General features: G+C 34.3%; 1 protein-coding gene across 6 annotated transcripts in view; it reads right to left on the bottom strand.

Annotated features, from left to right (window-relative positions):
- Positions 1-200: 200 nt before the first annotated feature.
- Positions 201-22257, bottom strand: part of LOC112054240 (furin-like protease 1) — a 271513-nt gene continuing 249456 nt past the window's right edge. For 5 of the 6 annotated variants that reach the window (XM_052886608.1, XM_052886610.1, XM_052886609.1 and 2 more), the window contains exons 12-16: positions 17500-17618; positions 16087-16536; positions 14931-15130; positions 11065-11155; positions 201-2091 (exon numbers count right to left, since the gene is read on the bottom strand). In XM_052886608.1, the coding sequence (XP_052742568.1) occupies positions 1454-2091; positions 11065-11155; positions 14931-15130; positions 16087-16536; positions 17500-17618 (1498 nt within the window). In that variant the 3' untranslated portion in view covers positions 201-1453. The remainder of the gene's footprint in view (positions 2092-11064; positions 11156-14930; positions 15131-16086; positions 16537-17499; positions 17619-22257) is intronic. The other variant, XM_052886613.1, reaches the window with a different exon arrangement.

The following is a 22257-nucleotide window of genomic DNA, read 5'->3' as shown; positions in this document are numbered from 1 at the left end:
TTTTTTTTTTAGAATTAAAAAAATAGTCTTCAAGTTATTTAAACAAATAGACGACAATTGACCATGCCCTTTTTCTCCGAAACTACTGTATCTAAAAATTGGAAAAAAATACAAAAATTAGCTTGTTACTTGAAGATTACTGGTTAATAACTGTTTTAGAAGAAAAAGAAGTCTGAAAGAAATAGTTAAAATAAAACAACTTATTAAAATAGGAACTCATTTATTTACATACGTTCAAATAATTATTTACACGTCGTAAGCTCTACTACCTAACGAAATGGCAACTTGAGCAAATATCTAAATCGAAATATTATGCATTATTTTATTATTAATTTGACAAAGTATATCAAATACTAAATATAAGAAAAATGTTAAGTAAAATAAAAACAATTGAAAATAAGTTTTACAAGTAAAAGAAAAAAGAAACTTATAAAATAAATCCACGAATATAAAAAAACATAACCTATTATTTAAGGAAATACCTTAGTGATCTACTCACAAAATACCTTTAAGGTAGGGGAAATATAAAAACTGAGTCACAACTTAGAAAATAAATTTGATCGATAGCTTGTTTTTCTTTTAGAAAATGTAAGATATTATCCGCAAGATCATAGCATAATATACCTGTTACCATAGTTCATAAACCTGCAAAGAAGTAGACGAAAGCTTTTTATACAACTATTATATTGTCAAGATAGAATCGCTTGGCATATTCATATCCTTTCAAGAGGTAATCGATAATACGAATCGATCAATATCGAATAATACGATATGGTCTAATATTCGTTAATATTAAAACAGGAGATCTCTACTAATTGTAAAGTTTTGCACGCTTATCGTTTGCCTTTTATTTGAATCTATTGTGTGTATTCTAAGAAATACCGTCTCAATTATAATCAAATATGTATTCTGTTCCAAGATTCAATTATATCAATAGTCTCGTTTGAGTTTACTTTGCCTTTTTCTGACATTTCATTTTCGTTTCTTTATTGTCTAATTATTGGTTTAATATTACGTAAGTAAACTTTCATTTACTAAATTACACCTATAACTATAATACGTGGAATGTGATGAAAAATACCCTTAGATTTACCTTATTTAACAGCTAATCTAGTTCAAGTTGAGTAGTATAGAGGAAAAATTCCTTCCGAAAGAAAAAGGACAGATAATGTTTAAGATGTGAGAACCGAAATATGAAATTTTCAAGGTCTTTGGACTAATTAATACAAAACTATAAAAAATACTTATTGTACAATTTATAAAAGGCATCATGTTTTCACTTGTGGCTAGTTTCCTAAGCTATGTTCACAACTTTTATTATTAAAAATTAGGATAATAACTAATTGTGACAACCAATTGCACCATATCACATTAAAAGCTGCTCTGGTATAAAAAAATATTGCTACTTATCGTGTATCAATTCGTTATACTCAGGACGGAAGGTCAAGAGACGCTATAAATTCGTATCGTCATCCGATTCACTTTCACTTGAATATTTATTAAGTGCCTTGTGAATTTCTTCTTCAATCTCTATGGCGCTCTGGTGTTTCTCGTCTACCGCCAGTTTGTTATACTCGTATGCAGTTTTCAAATTGGCATTGTAGTTACCAGAACAACAAATACCTAATCGTTTTAGCGCACAGTATACTAGGTACAGAGCAATAAAACTGACAAGTATAACCAACGCGACAACTAATTTAACATTCATTTTGTAGTGCCAATTAGCCATATCAATTTGGGGCAGCACTGCATTGGGATAACAGTAGAATTTAGGTTCAAAATCAGTTAAATTAAAAAGTTGGGCGTCATCTAAACAGGAAGAGCACTGGCTGTTCTGTGGACCTGAACAAGTTGCGCAGGTGTAATGGCAAGGCAGGCAATACAGAGGCTTAGAGGCATTAATCATCATATCGAACGCCTCCGTAGCAGTTGGCTTAGCGACGTCACCCTGTCGCTTCATAACGACCGAGGAGTCACCTGTCTCCAAGAATGTTAAGTTACGCCTTCGTGAGCTCCGTTCGATAGCGTAGGTCCCACCTGGGCAAAGCTGGTAGCATCGTCCGTCGTACAAATGCATACCCTTCGCGCACTCTATTAGGAAAGAGAACAGAGAATTGAGTAAATGAGTAAAATGGAGATAGACCAACACCACCCAGCACCGTACCATCCATGCAGCGTTCCTTGTCAGCGGACCATATGATGCGGAAGTTCCATACGCAGGAGGCTCGAAGTTCACAGATAGTTTATGAAAACAGGGTACGAAAGGGGATGGGTAAGTAGAATCTCGTCACTGATCTCAAATAATTTTGTTCATCGATAATGAAACAATAAACATAAAACAAACGGACGTTAACGCTGGTGCTCGATACATGCATAAAAAAGACGTGTACAAAATCAAATGAAATCACGAGAAAACAATAGTATACATGATTAAAGAAAGACAAAATGAAAGAAGTATGTTAGTAGTTATGTTTTGAATTAATGTAATTAGAAAGTTGACTAAAGCTAAGAACCCTGTTTCTCTCATTGATTTATTACATATCAAATATCGTCTAACTTACTGACATCAAACTTGACATTTCCTCATAGAATTGTCACATCTGTGTCACAAATAACAACAATTTATCGTCAGAGACAACGGGGCTCAGTTGTTATAGCATGTTAAAAAGCAAAAGCAATGCATGCAATAAATAAAACATTACAAAAGCATATAACACAAAATAAAACATAGAATAACGTCAGTTTGAATTATAAAATAGTATACAAAATAGTTGTTGTGACTAACTGCCGCTTTAAATCAAGACAACGTACAAATCAGAGACAAGACTCCTATAATTATAACAAATGAAAATCTACTTAAATTTTGTAATAAAAGTTTTTTATTATTAGTTTTTTCATTCACATCCGATTCAATATATACAAATTATTCAGCATTTACATTACGTAATAAATACATCTTATTAGAACGCTACGTTGATGCCGATGACCTTTACAAGTGAACACCAAAACAGTTATACAAAAATGAGCTATTTACCAATCCTCAGTACATCAAGAGTTACTTACATTATGACTGATGTTAATATTACGATAATTAATGAACCTTATAGATAAAGAAATGATGAGCGTCATATTAAAGATCGGGTTAAGATACGGGATCCAACAGTTTGATAGATTTTTATTTGCTTATACCTGAATATGTTTTAAGTAAGAATCAATTATTAGATGGTTCTTGCAAGCTATCTCAATTTTAATAGTTTTACACTTTTTTATTACAATAAATTAAATATGACATTTGATGAATTGATGAGCACTTTATATCCAGCGTTTTCAAATTGTTAGCGCGTCGTATATGTTTCAATTTTTATTTTACAATTCATGAAATAAGAAATATATGCAACAATTTCATTGTCTAATTATTTTCTTCTGGCTAGACACTCATCAGTTCTTCTACTATTCTTATTCACATAATGATTCAGGAAGTTTTCTTTATATTTAATTAAGTCTAACTACCAGTCGATGAGAAACCTTGAATGTTCAGTCATTTTCAAATTTACATGTATGTGAGCAATTTGTACAAGTCTCCAAATTTAATTTCAACGATATAACCTACTTAGTATTTACAATCGTTTACAATTTCTATATCAAATAATTACATGGATTGGCAATCACTTCTATGATCACAACCACAATATGCAATAAATTTTATATAGTACATATATTTACTAATATTATTATGTTTATTTATTCACAGGAAACTACGAACTGTTTCATAAATAAGGCATTGTCTATGTGACAGTTGTTATTGATGCGATTGAATCCAATAACAATAGAGCAAAATATCTTTTCACGTCAATCACTGACCTGATTAATTGATGAATGTATTTTTTTTAAGTTATTCACACCACAGTTAACAATAATATAAATAATGATAAAGATGCTTTGAGGCATTTGTATATAACTTCACACGTGAATAAAAAAAATGTAAAAAGATTTTACTAAAGAAGCAATTTTTTATGTTTTATTTTCGAAATTCCCCAGTAGATTCTACCTTCCTAAATGATACTAAAGTATTAACTACACTTGACGTTTCAGAAGTGCTTATAAAGTAAACCTGAATACAATCATTGAATAACATTTGATTTAATAACAAACAAAAACAAATTATTAAAATAATATTATATAAAATATTGCATTGTTAAACTGCAATATATATGACGAGCGAAGTTATCTTCTTTAAAATTGTGCATAAAGCAATAACTTGTTTATCCGAGAATATTATAGTTCTCGTTGCAAATATACGACTTCTCACAGTCTTAGTTCTAATCTACTTCTGCAAAGTACTGTACGATGTAATATAAGACTGCGATTTATAACTCGAACATACTTGTAGTTCGCAAGTTGCTCTGCTTCGTCTAGCATCTCATAAAGTTAAAAGCTACTTGATGTTGACATTATTGCTTCAAAATTACCCACAAATTATTAAAAGCGAATGATCGGATTTAAAATTACAAACTGACTTAGTTGACTTCGAACCAATTCGAACTGTCACTTTGGCAATTTCCCTTGGGGTATTTAAATCCAATTATTATAAACAACAGAGCAGAAAACGCTAAATGTAACGCTTTTGTTTTGATGCCGTGGAATACGAAAAATAATAAAATAGTTCGGTAATTGAGCATTTTTCAGTATTTGATTTCAACTCATCATTTAATTTTAATTTACAAATTCATAAATTGATTTAATTAAAAAAAAAACTAAATATGTGGTAAATAGTTTTATTTATCGCACAATTCGTATAGCTGAAACGCACATGCCGGCTTTATATTTTGAATTTAAGTACAAAACTTATGGGCCAGTAAGCTTTATTAGCTTTCGGGTCTCCTAAACCCTGATTTATCCCCCAAAATCCGACCGAGTGGGCCGCACTTAAAACGTTCGCCCGTTAAAGTCTATCCGACAGCGCGTTACGCTTCTGCCTGTCACACAGATAATGCCTCTATAAATACACTTAAGAGGTTAGAAGGCATAATTTATTGTTTTCCAAACTTATTGTAACAGATATGTTCCTTTTCAATATATGTAATGAAAACGTCGTGGCGCATTTTCGATTAAAGGTCATTGCATACGGGACGTGTTAGGACGTGGACGAAGTGACGCTATGTGATATTATGGACTACATGTTGCCATCAATGGACTTTTGTGTGTTAGGGTTCATTTACACGAGCAGCACGTCGACAACGGCAGCTGGCTACTGCCGACGACTGCAGTCAACGGCAGTCAACTGCAGTCGGCGACCGCCGTGGACTGCCGCCGAGACGTTGCCGACTGCAGTCGTCGGTAGCAGTTGCTGCTTTTAGCAGCAACTGCTACCGACGTAAATGAACCCTTAGTATAGTTCCTTGGCCCAAGAAAGTATAAATTTAGTGTAATTGATATTAATGGCGAGTCGGATAAAATTATGAACTCTTGGATTGGATTTTTGCAGAATAGATAAAGAAAGATATTTGAAATCAAGTGGTAGTCTTGTCGGAAAATTTTCATCGGGCATATTTGTTATTGGACGCACCGTTGTCTGGAAGATGTTTTGGAAGAAAGACCATGATTCGCTACGTTCTTTGTACAACTCGTCATGAATATCTCATACACATAGTTTGAGCAGAATGATCATGAATGAATATTTTGTTCCTGGGCCCAAAGACTTGTATCTTGTATGGAACGATTTTTCTTATAATTTTTCGTTGCGTCCCTTCGGAGATAAAGTAAAACGTACGCACGTCACGTATGCAGCGAGCTTAATTTACAATTTTGCAGACATCTGCCTTAATTGTACTATATTTTATTTCATATTTATATGAAACTTGTGCTCTAATTAAAACAAACCTAAGAAATTAAGTTATAAAGCGTACTATTGTGTTAAATTGGTAGGAATTTTACGAGAAAATTGAATGGAAACCTTACTACAGAATGGTCATGCGTATGGTATGATTGTTATGGTTGATGGTGGGATATTAATTACCAGGTATATGGTTCCGAAGATGCCCACCCCGACACATTCGTCGATAAAATAAATAACAATTAATAATCGTCAACACTTGTTCTGATTCGATAAAATATTTATAACATACTCTTATATCTGAAAGACATATCCCACACCAGAATACACGAGTAAAAAAATCATCCTCGCTTGACAAGTAAGCGTTATGTACCTACTTGCTGTAATAATACTAGAGTTTTTATAAATTGGCCTTTGCCAGATAGTAGGCAATTTTTCGTGATGTCATATTCTGTAACCTCGCCTTTACACTAGCGTAGCCATTGCAAATGAACTAAGCGGTTACATTAATCGTTTTCGCAAATGTCTAAAGCGCTAGTGTAAAATAAAATAAGTTGAAAATGTCGCCATAACGCTTTTATCTATAACAAACATTAAGCTAAACAATCATTATATTTCTATATTTAAATATTTTCAATAAATAATAATTATTATATGAAACACCGGAAAGTAAATGCATAACATTTGGTATATTGTGTTAAAGAACGGAAGCAAATTTCAAACCAGCGGATCCAATTTTACGAACAACAACAATATCTTACGTAACTCGGCACAAATTCATGGCTAAACTATATTTGATTTTAACAACATTGTTAACACAACAAGTTACATACATACATAAACAAAATTATAAAAATTAAAAGCTGTAAACCAACTAAAACAGCTAAATTTTTATTAATTCCATAAGTCATCCTATTCTGTATTTACTTACATAGAAAGAAAACTATTGATCTCTTTCACTATTTGTAAGTTTTTTATTCAACATTTGTTAAGAAACATATTTTCTAACACGCAATGACGTTGCAATGTAAAACTTACTAACGTAATTGTCCTACAGGTCCACTTGACTTTATATTTTGAAAAGCATCGAGATAGCGGATAGCTAAATAGGCGAATAGGTAAATTCAACTTTAATTGAATATTGCAATTGGATTCTGATTTATCCCATTGCAATATGATTAACGCGTTTCAAAATAGGTACTATGAATCACAATAAAAAGAAAACGAAAGCGAATTAAGCACGATAACCATTCGCTGTCCGCGAGTATTTTATCGAAAGCCCGTCTGCGTTGAAGAAGCCGACAGTCAGGGAATGCAGTTTTAATCTACCGTTGTGAGCCATTTAAAAAATCTTTATATTCCTCTATCGCGCGGAGCATGATACTGTGCTCGCCTATTGCCCTTAGTTTACTTTATATTTTTTTACATGTCACGTAACGGGCGACCGGTCGTCCATTTAGTAGTCAAATGGATAATTAAATCCTAAAGTTGACAATTTGCTCTCGTCCTAACAAGACTGCAATATTTGGTTTGAAGCAGAAAATAAATATTTGTGGCTATGTGGATAACAACGTAACAATTGTAAAAAATATTTTCTATTGCAACAGTAGAGAATATTTAAACGTAAAGTTCATACATGTATATTATTCTATCAATATAAACAATAAGGCTGTCGTTATGATCAGTTTTTATTTTATTTTTAACTAAAATCGGATACACGTAACATAAATCATCCTTAAATTTTTTTAGGGATCTTAATTATTTTAGCCACTTTTCTAATTAGTTTTTTTACGAGTAAACAGTCCCGGATAGCTGCAAGATGATCCGAGAGGTCATGAATTCAATCCCATTGTTTTTACGACTAATTTGAGGGGAACGGCAATGTTGGTCATACTTAATTAAAAAAAAAGCTAATATTAGAATTATATATATACGCTTATTTTTTTATGACCAACTTTTTTTTAATTAAATAAAAAAACAATTCTTTTGAAAGGGCGAAAGTTATTGTTATTTATATTTATTATTTGTAAGTCAATCACGAAAGATCGGCTGAGTAGATTTCGAGTAAAATGACAGATAAAGATTATAATATCTTTTTATAATATAATATTCAGTTATTATAGTATTCAATCTATACTAATATTATAGATTACCGTGATAGCCCAGTGGATATGACCTCTGCCTCCGATTCCGGAGGGTGTGGGTTCGAATCCGGTCTGGGGCATGCACCTCCAACTTTTCAGTTGTGTGCATTTTTAAGAAATTAAATATTACGTGTCTCAAACGGTGAAGGAAAACATCGTGAGGAAACCTGCACATCAGAGAATTTCTTAATTGTCTACGTGTGTGAAGTCTGCCTCTCATTCTGAGAGGAGACTCGAGCTCAGCAGTGAGCTGTATATGGGTTGATAACGACGACTAATATTACAAAGCTGAAGAGTTTGTTTGTTTGTATGTCTGTTTGAACGCGCTAATCTCAAACTACTGATCCGATTTGAAAAATTCTTTCAGTGTTAGAAAGCCCATTTATCGAGGAAAGCTATATACTATCGCTGTATTCTTACGGCTTCCTAAAGGCTTCCTATCTTAATATATCCAAAGTAACAGAATCTACACGAATAAAACCGCATGGCACAGTTATTTTCAAATGAGTATAATAAACATAATTTTAGAAATTGGCAACTTAGGTACATTCTAATTAAGTTCGGAAGTAAGTTAGGTTTGGTTAGGCCGAAGTGGAATATCTCCCACCCTATTAAAACTTCGTTTGTGAAGCCGGGCCTCGGGGTAAATAGTTATTATAACTTTATTAGCAGTTCAATAGCTTTCCAGCGTCCTAGATGAGGAATAAACTGGGACGTGGCGTGATACTGATGTGCAAATAATTGCATTTTTACAAGCTTTTGTTATTAACCCTTAACAAGCCTAAACTCTGGGGTCTTAAAGACGGCTAATAGAATATAACTTTTAATTTGCGATCTACTGTATTAATAGCACTTTTGTTTGAACTATATACTTGTTTTAATACTGTATATTGGTTCAAGACTAATTTATAACCGAAATCATATAAACGTGAAACTTTTACAAAATAACGATAATAATGTATGCGATCTATAGCTTAGGGATCATAATATATCGGCTGATGTGTTAGGTGTGGGTGGTTAAGTTGTTAAGGGACTTTTAATGTACACATACACACTAGTGATTTACTTAATCACTAATTTGTTCACTCAATTAATTACTTTCACTTAAATGTTTACTGTATCTACTTAGTACCCTATTGCTATCGCTGTAATACTAGACTGAGCCTAACTGTCACGAGAGGCTTGTATTTATAGACTAGTCAATGCAATAGTTGGTATATTGACATCGTGTTCGTCACGTGTCACAGACTGTATCCGGCTGTCAGAATATTGATCACATCCGGTAACAGTCTGTAGGCTGTTGACATGCAGTCCTATATACTACAGGACTAAAATATAGGGTAGGTGGTTATAGGGTCACTTGCACTTTGGCATGTCGATTCTCTTTCTACAAACGCCAACGCTTCGTAATCTAAACAAATATTTGGGAATGACAGATCCGATCGATAACTTGATCACGTGACCGGACGATAGCAAATGTTATTTCTATACATTTATTTTTCTTTTCGAAGCGTTTGCGATTGTAGAAAGAGAATCGACGTGCCACATGGCTACAGGCCCTTGACCGTAATGGCTTTGTATAGCAAGTCTCAAAAGTTCACATGGTCAAAGATTTTAGTAGAGAATCCCGATTTACTAGGACACCTGTTTAATGTATGAAATATTTTATATTAAATTATATAAAAATAATAATACTCGATTGCCGATAATAAGCCACGTTTGTTGCGAGTGTTGTTGTATTTTATCCCCATAATCCCATGGGAACGGGAACTACGCGCCTTGTAGCTTATATTTCTTGACAAACATGTTAATCATTTCATTACATTCATCACATATTACGAGTACGTAACGTTTTTTTTAACAGTCTTGATATAAGCTTTTTGAAAATTTGACTACATATTTAATTAACAAAGGTTATAAAATTAAATCTGTCTGAATATAAAATTAAACTGATCATAAACGACACCGAAGAAAAAGTGAGAACGAGCAAAGCATAATAATAACAATTGCTATTCATTCTCTTAAGTACCACAGGCATTTTCTATCTAATTATATTAATTATACTACATTTATATTTTACGTTAGGTACTAAATGTCCACTCTGATTCAAATTACTCCATATATTCACAATGCAATTACCCGAGCAAAATGGACGTCTTTGATTTTGAATACGTAATAAGTAATAATTTTATGTAATTGCACTTTTTCTCTAGCTCTTTAATTTTGCCGAATAATAAGGTGACATTATTACAAAATACCTATGAGATTATTGGACATAATTTTATCCTTACAAATAGATTACATCGCAGTGATTTTAAAACATTTTTTTCTAATAACGACTATTAGTAATACTTATTAGTCAGTAAAAGTATTGAACACTTTCAAAATATAGAAGTACGTCTATAGTTATTTAATATATTTATATTATAATGCTTTAAAATCACTGCGATTTAAATATTTCATATTAGCTACATATATTAATTTACGTAATTCAGACATATTAATTATTTCTGACCTATTAAAGACTCAACACACTGGCGTTTCTTCAGCGCAAGCGTTTGGTGAACTCGTTGCTTAAACGCCAGTGTGAAAGGGTTTTATTTATGACGTTATTATATAAAAGTTACAAAGGACTGGACTATTACGTGCTAGAAACAATTGTAAATAAAATATCATCTACTCCGTGTTATTACTAATACAAAAACGGGTCCTACTACATATTATTGTAAGTACTATAGAAATATAGCTTTGCATTTGCGGCAGTATCGAGTTGGACATTGATAAAAATATTAAAATTATAATATAAATAATTGGATTTATTATGTATATAACTGATTGTACTTATAACATTAAAGAATTCAACTAAAATCACGAGCCTCGAGTACTAGGGCACCAGCGCCGAGCGGAGGTTTTTGGTCGACCGCAAGCAAGGCGCCCGAGGCGGCCGCGCGTTTTCATTGGTCTGTGTGAGCTTTACGCTAGCAGTTAGTGCACAGTTTCGCTTACACCTGCGCGGCTGTCTGCTTTGGTGTGAGAGGGACAAAGCTTCGACCGCGGAGAGTAGGATGAGGAGCAAGAGACACAAACCTAGGCACTGGTGCGGCGGCTGCGCGCCGTGGGTCACGCAACCGCTGGCTGCGTACCCTCCCGCCTCCACCGCTGGACCCTCCTCCCGGATCTATGGACACAAACAGATAATTAGAATTCTCATAATTATATATCTATACTAATATTATAAAGCTGAAGAGTTTGTTTGTTTGTTTGATTGATTGAATCCGATTTGAAAAATTCTTTCAGTGTTAGATAGCCCATTTATCGAGGAAGGCTATAGGCTACATAGTATCCCCATATTTTTACGGGAACAGGAACCACGCGGGTGAAACCGCGCGGCGTCAGCTAGTTTATCTATATCTTGTAAGGGATTGGATGTAAAGCTTAGGACCACGCACCACCTGCACGGCTATTCTCTAACGATGTTTTGTATTACTCGCAGGTGCGAGTTTCGAATTCACCGCTATCTTTCTCATTCTACAGTATCGTATTAAACAGAGAAAGATAGAGGTGAATTAGAAACTCGCACTTGCGAGTTACTAATTCACCTCTATCTTGTGGGTTGGCTTAGAAGCAATTTCACCAATTTTTGTACGGTAATTAACAAGTTTAAAAAGCCGTTAATGTTAATATTAAAAAAAATCGAGCCTGTTAGAGTTTAGTACGTTGTATATTGCGAATGTATTCATTTAGTGATACAAAATAAACATTTCGTAGAACATCAATGGAGAACCGAGAGAAAAGAGGAAAAAGACGAAAATAAATGTCAAATAACTGGCTTACATATACTGAAAACAATGGAGTTAGTAAATAGTCGTTATCAACCCATATTTATGTCCAACCCATAGTTATTATGTGATATTAAATGTCTTAAGATGCACACAATTGAAAAGTTGACCGGATTCGAACCCACTACCTCCGGAATCGGAGGCAGAGGTCATATCCACTGGGATATCACTGCGCACTGCTCATAGTAAATAGACTTGCAGAAATTCGATTTTTAATTTTATCGGTAAACGTTATTTTACTTTCAAAAGAGAAAATAAATCTCAATTGAAAAATATTTATTAAACTTTATTGGAAAAGGTACGGCAATATTTATATAATTACTCACAAAGAGTGTTCATATAAAATCCGTGCCGCAAATAAAAGATATAAAAATAAATAAATCCCTCCATAGCATTTCTTTAGAATTATTGAAATATTTGCCCGAAAATGGTAGTCTTTTAAAATAAATCAAATATATTTTAAGTTTTTAATTTGCAGCAAATAATAATGTGTCCTTTTGTGATTAAACTTTTACTACTGCTATGGCAGAAATTTATTAAAAATGTTAAAAAGAGGTATTTTTTTTTTATTTTTTTTTATTCTCTACAAGTTAGCCCTTGACTACAATCGCACCTGATGGTAAGTGATGATGCAATCTAAGATGGAAGCGGGCTAACTTGTTAGGAGTAGGGTGAAATCCACACTCCTTTTGGTTTCTACACGACATCGTACCGGAACGCTACATCGCTTGGCGGTACGTCTTTGTCGCTAGGGTGGTAACTAGCCACGGCCGAAGCCTCCCACCAGCCAGACCTGGACCAATTAAGATGGGGATCGAACCCAAGACCTCCGTCTTGTAAATCCACCGCGCACACCACTGCGCTACGGAGGCCGTCACGGATGCATTGGTCGCATTAAAAAACAAGGTCTGAAGGCTATCTTTATCTAGAACTTAAACTAAAAGTAGGTATGAAGACTTTTTCATTAGTTCTCAGAACCACGTAAAGAGAACACTCGGTGACCGGCAAATTTAATCTTGAGAATTTCTCAAAGCGATCCTGTGTTCAAAGGAAGAGGATGCTATCAGTTACAATTAATTCAAACTACAGTTTCAAATAGCACTTTGAAATAGCACATTTGACGTTCGCAAGCACTTTACGAATATCAAGGATCTAACTTAAAAATACTCGTATATTTAAACATAGTACAGCAGTTTATAATAAACAAAATATCTTAATAGATATAGTAGAACAAGCATTACGTTGTTCCGATCCGAAGAGTATTGGTTGGCGATTTATTTTTAAATACTAGCCCACGCCCCATGGTTTCACCCGCGTAGTTGCCGTTTCATTGAGAATACTGGGATAAAATATAGCCTATTACATTCACAAATAACGTGGCTTTAAAAGCGGTAAAAGAATTTTCAAAATAAATTCAGTAGATCCAGATACCTCCTACAATACCACAAACTTTACCTCTTTTCATTATTAGTACTACGCTCATTTTGGGGCTAGATAGTGTGTCTTATTTAAGTATATTTATTTATTAAGTAGGTATTTAAAGAAGTACAGTTTATTTATTTTTTTATTTAGACACCAGTCGACGATCATAAGGCAAAGGCAACAAATTGTGATGTAACTACTTCTGAAACGTCCTGCGAAACCTTTGCGATGGTTTTCTTCTTAAAACTAGGTAAACCATTTACATACATAATATTTTATTAAGAACTTACGTAAAATTATTACTCTTATTTCAAACAACACAATATTATTTCATCTTGTAAAACGTATTATCAATAAATGTGTTTTAATAATAATAATAATTTTTATTTAAAGGTATTTACCCAATATAAAATATACAAAAGTTTTAAGCGTCCTAAAACAATTTGCAAAGTAAATCAATATGTACAAGAATCTGTTTCTACGTCGGCAACAAAACACCACTTACCGAAATGTATGAATACCCTCATAACTCACAAGAAAGTACTGGCATCGAGTGTAGATTTATTGATACCGTCAGAATCACTATACTTAACGATAGTTGGGTTCTTTACTATGTCGTGATGCGGACAGCGGAGACCATAAATCCTAATAATGCGATACTATTTGACGCCTCAACATTATGATTTATCTGTCCCGGAATAGCTATAAATTTTACCCCAAAGGTGAACGACACAAATAGGTAGCTAACAACTCTAAATGAACAACCAAGGTTATTAATATTGTATGCAGTAAAATTGATATCTTGGTGGCAAATCGTCGATTTGACCAATCTTCGAACACAAATGCCTAAAGCAATTTTATTTAAAAATGTTCCACTACAAAAATTCTAAAATCAGAAGTAGGTGGTGCTATATCGTGCCTCGACGATCGAAAAGCAGCCGATCCTAATCATATAGTGATCGTTAATAGATACACAATAAAATTTTCTATACTATATAATCGGACTCAAAAGTGATTACAAATATAAGAAAACTAATATTGAACAAAGGTTATGTTTCACAACACTTGTCAGGACAACTTAATTAACAAATCAAACTGTAACCAAAATAAGACCCTAGAATGGCAGAGACTGTCACCTTGAGTGGAGTCCCGCACTTGTGAACGATGTGTGTAGGGTTAAAAGGTTCCTTTGACAGTCGACTAACACTCTGAACTACTGAACCGATTTAAATAATATTTTACTGTTGAGAAGCTACACTATCCCCTAGTAATATTGGCTATATTTTACGGGATTTATATACGGGAACCACGCGGGTTAAACCGCGTGGCATCTGCTAGTATATTATATTTATACGCCAACCCGCAGTGGAGGAGTGTGGTGGGTCAAACGGTCATATCCCCTATGATTAGCGAGGCCTGGCCCTCTAGTGCATCACGGTATTTTCGATGCAGCCGCTCGTGGCGTGCATATGCTCGTTTATCCGCTATTTTTTTAAAAAGAATATTTGCCATATCTTTTTTTTTTAATATGACCAATATTCCCATTCCACAAAAGTAGTCGGGAAAGTGTATTAGGACTGGGCACGACAATAGACCAACGGGGCGTGGATCAAACCGCCACCCCACTGATGAATCCGACCACTCTTACTGTTATGCTATTGAGGCTTTAATTAGTAGCAATAATCAACTCACCGCATGAGAATCATGCCAGACGAGAGCGAGATCATCTTCAATAGTGTTCTGTCTCACTTCTTCAGGCGAGTCGTGTACATTGACACTCCACGACGTAGCGCCGCTAGTTCCCACCGAGTTGCTTTCAGGGGAAACGTCATACTCCTGCGCAGGCGTCTCCGTGCCATAGAATATCAGCTCCCATTGCGTCAATGGACCAGCTGTATATAGAAAAAACATTCATTACTGCCTTAAATATATCTGCGTTCTTTAAATTACAACGAGAGCCTCCGACATCCAGACATGTCATTTATTATGAAAATACCACGTTATGCTTAGATCTGCATCTAAGCATAACACAACTAACATTAAATACACCTCTGCAGGTGTATTTAAACAATTCGTAGCACGCATTGCTTCCTAGCAACACTCCATGAGGCGTTCAGCAAACCTGGGCGGCCTGCGACTCTAGCGGGGATCAGTACCAAACGAACTTAAAGCTTGATATTTAGTGGTGTTTTTCGGTATGTCTGGCTATCGTAGTCTCGTAGTATATTTAAATCTTAAAATATTGTGCATTGTTTATGTGCATTTAAAAGTTCAAACATTATATTTGTGATAGTTAAGCAAAAAATAAAACAGGGATTATTATTATAAATCATAACGAAAATTGGGAATATTATGTAAATTAATTTGGGGCTTATTATCGAATTGCTAGTAGTTTTGTTATCTACTATTAGATATACAGGCAAAATTATACAATCAATAGGCACTATTTTAAAAAAGGCACGACGACCTAATAAAGAAAATACAAAGACATCAAATACAAACTCAATCTATTTACACTAAGCAAATAATAATAACAAAATAAATTCAGCAAATATTTCAAGAATAAACAAAGTCAACTACGAAATAAATTAAACAGAACGCAATCACACGACATGCAAACGCAAGTCTGCAGGGCTATTCTGTAACGATGATATCTATAGCTTGCAAGTTAAAGTTTCAAATTCTATAGACAGAGAAAGATTGGTGAATTCGAAACTCAAACATGCAAGTTATACAAAACATCGTTACAGAATAGGCCGCCTGGTAAGGGTAATTGACGTGCAAGCTCGAACTATGCGGAGGTCAAGTAAAACACTGCAAATATCAACGGACAACATGCATAAGGTACCGTTGGCTTGCAGCGGCGCGGGATAAATCCGCTGTATTTTCGGGTACTGGTCGAACAAACTGGACATCTTACGCCCTCTGGCGTCCGACAGGGGGTGTTTCAAATCCCCTCGCAAATTAAGGCTCAAATCCGGCGTAGTTGAGGTTGTCACCCGCGTCGTGCTCTCTACAGGCGAACGCGTCGCCGGTCGACCCTGTTTTTTCTGCGAATTCCTATTGGGATTCTTCGAGTTCTTGTTCTTTTTCCTTTTCACTAAACCGACCGTGTACGTCGGCGCTATGGGGACGGCTTTTCCTCTATTATTTTTCCTCCCGGCCTGAACGACTACGGGCCGAGTAGCGTTGCTCCTATTTCGTATAATTGGACTTCTAAACGGTATCGGGTCGTTTTTAGCAGCCGGTGAACTTGTTCCGTATAATGTCAACGACCAGTCTTGCAATGTCGCCCGACCTATGGCACCGAAAGTTCGCATTTGTCAATTCTATACTTTTGTAGAGTATTCACGTAAATTTATTCCTAGTATCAATGTTATTATCAATGTTACATGTACATTGCATCACGAAGGAAAACAATTTTAAAAGTATTTTTATAATTGTTCGCCTTCGTGCACATTCGTAGAAATGCACATTATGCCAATACATATTTTATCATACAGCTAACTTAAAAACCCCTTAGTACATTCTTCACGTTTATTACAATTTAATACAAAAACTAAGACTGTATGAAATAAAATAACTAATTCTAGTCATAAATAATAACATAAAGTTGAAAATTTTGTCATGAAATATTAATACACACAATCTTGAGACCCCACTCGAGAATATTTTCAGACATTCGGTTATTCTTCGCCACTTTCAACCCCCACAACTTTTAAACGGGTCAACCGATTTTCATCAAACATGTCTAAGAACGCTCGCGCATAAATCACCTTTAATACAAAAAAAACTAAATTGATCCGTTCGGGAGTTATGGTGCCACAGACAGACTGACAGACAGACAAACACGTCTAATATATAACACTGCTCTTTTTTCGTCTGAGGGTAAAAATCCACTAGATGCTGTCCTTGGATTAATCACATTCTCTTGTTAAAGAGCTAGAAAATTTGACACATTGAAACAGACGAATTAGCATTCCATTTCGATTAAATTCCCGCGCGAGTGCCAGGTCCATCGTGGTCCGTTAAATTCATAAAAAATTGCTATTCTATGCATAATGAAAAAGAATAGAAGAGCAGGAGGAATATCGAAATGGGTCAAATATGGGACACCCGGTCTACTTATTGTTAAAATATGTTTTGCATAAAAATCCACTCAATGATTTGTTTCCTCGGATTCACACACATTCTGATGAAGAGCTATAACATTTGGTACATTAACACATATGAATATAGAAATACGTAATAGATTACTCACCCATATACCGCCCTTCGTTAGAGACCTCCAGCTGCCAAATACCGAGGGGTCCTTCCCCCCACATATGCACCGACATGAAAGGCCACGAGTTGAAGCCCGCCCGGGACGAGTCGTGCGGTCTGGTGGAAAATTGAGACTATAATTAAATCGCTCCCCGGAGATGCGTCGCAGTTATTAGTTGCTAACAGACTCGGTTTCGCGCTATTCACTTCTAACTTTTCCGTGCATTTCTAGGAAATGGGAGTTCTATAAGAAACCTCAGAATAATTCACTCATATCCTACGAGTAAAATGTCTGCCTCAATTAACTTTGCGGTATCTTTTTAGCACTTACGGTAATAAAGAATTTATGGTAAATTGAATAGAGCTATATTCGCCACACAGATTGGCCCCTTTGGACACCTAAAATAAAATAAAATAAAATAAAAAATTATACTAAGTAGGTAGTATTAATTGTAATGTAGTAGGTAGTATTTAGGTAAATAGAATTAAGTTGTACTAAGCTAGCGAATTAGGTGATACCTGTAAGGCTAGTTCTAAGTTATGATGATAATAAATAAATAAAAATAAAATAAATTTTCGCTAGTTGACATATACGAAATTGAGATTGTATGTAACAAATGTCATCCGGTGCCTAATGGTTGATAAAGATGACATATTTTCTCAATATTTTGATTTTGATGTTTTTTTAATAGGTTGATAATACAGAACAAAATAGTGAATAGGCCAGCTGTGTATGAATATGGGTCAGTCTATGAAATATTAAGATTCTCATTCTTCTTAGAACAGCGCAGTAGCTTAGAGTTGGAAAGTTGGCAGTGTGTCAACACAACGACCTATTACAAAACCTACTGTAGGCCTGGTCATGATAGTGATGGTGATAATGATGATGATAATGATAATGATGATGATGATGATGATGATGATGATGATGATGATGATGATGATGATGAATGTCAGTTACTTATGTGTACAAATTTAAATAAACAAATCTATCTACACGTAGATAGAAAAACCCTAATAAAGGCCGATGTCATGTACTAGGTACGACTAATATAAAGTTTTCAGAAATTTCATTTCGGCTGCAAAACGTGGCGCAGCAACTGTGTAACTTAAATCTAATTTTCATAACTTTGGTGCTTTTAACTTTTTGACTAAAAAGTAAAAAGTCTCAAAGCGGCTATGAGCCTCGAGGTGCAATATCAACTGAAATTACACTACTTCAAAGTTAATTATTTAGATAAGGATTTTGTAGATTATTTTCATACGTACCAATTCTTGTTTATTAGTATCAAGTGGCAATAATATATATTACCTATACAACTTTTGAGCAGAAGAAAACTACTAAACCTATTATAAATGAAGTTTGATTTTCGAATGTGATTCTAAACTAAGTCTACTTTAAAAATACAAAATTTTCCAACTAAATATTTTAAAGGCGAAAGTAAGTCATATAATTTGCGTGTTTATGTGTTACGCTGTCGCCTAAGCAACTAAACCGATGATAAAACATCACCAATGGAAAGCTGATCAGCCAAGAAAATAGGCTATATTTCATCCTGGTGAATGAAAACTACGTGGGTGAAACCGCCGGGCGGCCTCTAGTAATTTATAATACTGCTTTAGTATAATTTCAAAATGCACTGCTTATGCGATAATTCGCTTAAAAGGATTCCCAAGTTGTTGGCAAATTAACCAATTACACGTCTCTTTCTAGGGAAATAAGATATTCCACCATGTACTCGTATTTAAACGTTCCCCAAGTTTGAATTAGTTTCGCTTTAAGTCGTATAAAATGCACTTAGCTTCAAACATGACTATGCATGTCCTATTCTGAAACTTCGGAAGTAATTTTACGTCGCAAAGTTAAGGCTCTTTAGTGTAAAATGTTATATAAAACCTACATAATCGGAATATCTCATTATTTGAGTTTAAATACGTTAAAATAGTTAGCAAAAAGATGTTTATTATAAAAGTAGCAAATACGCCTGCGACTTCGTCCGTGTGGAAGCCTGTGAATATTTTTTATTATATATATTACAACTATTTATAGTTGTAGTATAATAAAAAAGGTTTACCTTCTTCTCGGATATCTCTATTGTTGAAAACCGTGTTAGATCAGTTGCGTAGTTTAAAAGATCTAAGAGTACAAACACGGGAAGCGACTTTGACTTATACTATGTAAAGATTTTATCTTCATTTATTTTAACAATTTTAACGCTTTATTTAACAATGACATTGTTTTAATCATTTCATTTACAGGTTAAATTTAGCACGAGTAATTATGTTTCGTTACTTTTATGAAGGCTTTTTTTTGTATTACTGTCATAGTGAAAATCAAAATTGTACATTGATACAGTAGCGTAACGTAATTAATTAATCATAATAGTCATTGTAATAATTCCGCCGTGAAAATTATTAAACTTCGTCTGTGTAATTTACATTAATACAATATTCTCGTTTTAATATCACATGTTTTATAATAAAAGCATTAAGGACGGTAATTGAATTATTTCATATCCTAGAACACAGACTAATAAGATACATAGACGAATCGCTTGCAAAGTATTGCATTTAATAGAACAATTATGACCGTAACTCAACAGTAATGGGACCACCGAATAAAAACCAAAAATATCCTGGGACCATTACTCGAGCGATAGACTATATTGTCGTACCAACTTCTAGCATACGATTTGATAGGGTAAGAGATTATTGCTGAAGATTTGGTGATTTCTTAAAAAATCTACGAAAAACGAACAACTATGCAAGTAAAAATTTAGCTAGTATTTTTGTTCTAGATTATCGTCACCTTCAGCAAATAAGCTTATAATAAAACTAATAGTCAAAAGTAAAATAAAACTTATTTTGGTGAATCTCAACACATTAAGCTGTGTAGAAGTCGGTTGAAAACGATATTTTTAATCTGTTAAGAAGGCCCTATATACAAAATTCTAGGTACTTACCACAGAACATAAAGCACTTAAGCTGTAAGCTGCGGTGGTGGTACCTACTATATGTTTAGTTTAAACCGCATGAGTCACAAAAGACCTTATGATTTATTTATTAAATATTAACATTTAAGTCTAAAATTAATAAACTTCACTTTTATACATTTAAATTTTTCTGGCTGGCTACATTTATTCTCGTCGTCATTTATTCGTCTCATCTATCTTATTCCTTAAGTCTGAGTCAGTCTCTACTAAGAAAGGTTGAACTCATGATGATGATCGTTTATTAACATTTAAGTCCAATATTAATAAAATTAATTTCTAAACATTTATATTTTGCTGGCTGGCTTCACAATTTGTTCGCCTCGTCTATCTTATTCCCTTAGTCTGAGACAGTAGATATGTGCTGAGAAAGGTTGAACTCGTGATGATGATCGTTTATTAACATTGAAGTAAGTATAATATTAACAAAAATCAACTCGTCTATCTTATTTCCTTAGTCTGAGACAGTAGATATGTGCTGAGAAAGGTTGAAAGGTTTTATTGCCACGTATGCTGTTCCAAAGTGATAAAGTACGCCGCCGACTGCCTCCAACTTGGGTAATTGCGCTGTAAGGCGAATTGTGAAGCGAGATCTATTGCATGCGATATCGAGGCTAAGGGGAAAACTTGGTAAAAGATGTTGAATTTGGAAACGTAATATCAAATGATGAATGATCAAATGTGGAGCAATGTTCCATTTCTTAAAGACATATTTATTTATTTCGGGCTATACTAAAGGACGTTTGGGTTTTACTGGCGTTATTATTACAATGGCAAATGGCTGAAGTGGCAATGGGCGGGGCACATTGTTCAAAGAGCCGATGGACGTTGGGGTCCCAAAGTGCTGTGTAAGCGCAGTGTTAGCCGACCCCCCCACCAGGTGGACTGAAGACATCAAGTGAGTCGCAGGGATTCGCTGGATGCAGGTGGCTCAGTATCGTGATGTTTGGAAGTCCCCACAAAAGGCCTATGTCCTGCAGTGGACGTCCATCGGCTGATATGATGATGATGATTATTACAATACTTTCCTTTCGCATATTAGCGTTACAGATGGATATATCTACTAATTGTTTACTAGGTATACGTTTCATCCTTAGTTTGTCACATTTAAATTTAAAAAAAAATATTTTATTCAATACACCTTCATAATAGTGACATTTGACTTTATATATTTTAAATTTAATTTCATCCCCTCGTCACTTCAATTTCAATATCATACTCTAGAGATAATTTGATTGCCCGTGATTAAATTTCCGTAGGTCAAACGTAGCATCATATGTCCGGTTTTGCAGGCTGAAGCTAGTCAATTTCATTGGTTTAGTATATAAGTAGACACAAATTTAATTATGCTAAGAAAGGTAGCATTTTATATAAATTCCTAGTTTAAGGAAAACAAGAATCACCTTTACAGAAGTCCTTTTCATCTATGAATCCCCAATTAAGGGAAATTAATAAAAAACTTTGAACTATAAAAGATTACATAAGATCAGATGATTTCTCCACCTGAATTTTAGACTACAATTTGAAGAAAGCACTCAAAGATCATCATAAAAAATATTTTCATAACAACGGAAGTCCACAGCTGGACAAAAACCTCGTGAAGAGATGTGTTGTTGTTGCCAGTGACAAAATGCCATCAGTCCATCTGAAGAGTCAACTACGCAACATCTTGGGACTCCAACGTCCATTAGTTCTTCGATGATAATAATAATGAAGCTGTTACTTACCCTAACCAAACTAAAGTAGCCAATGATCAGATAGACATT

Source organism: Bicyclus anynana, chromosome 17, assembly GCF_947172395.1.
Source record: "Bicyclus anynana chromosome 17, ilBicAnyn1.1, whole genome shotgun sequence".
Classification (NCBI taxonomy): Eukaryota; Metazoa; Arthropoda; class Insecta; order Lepidoptera; family Nymphalidae; genus Bicyclus; species Bicyclus anynana.
This window is presented reverse-complemented; position numbering and strand designations above follow the sequence as displayed.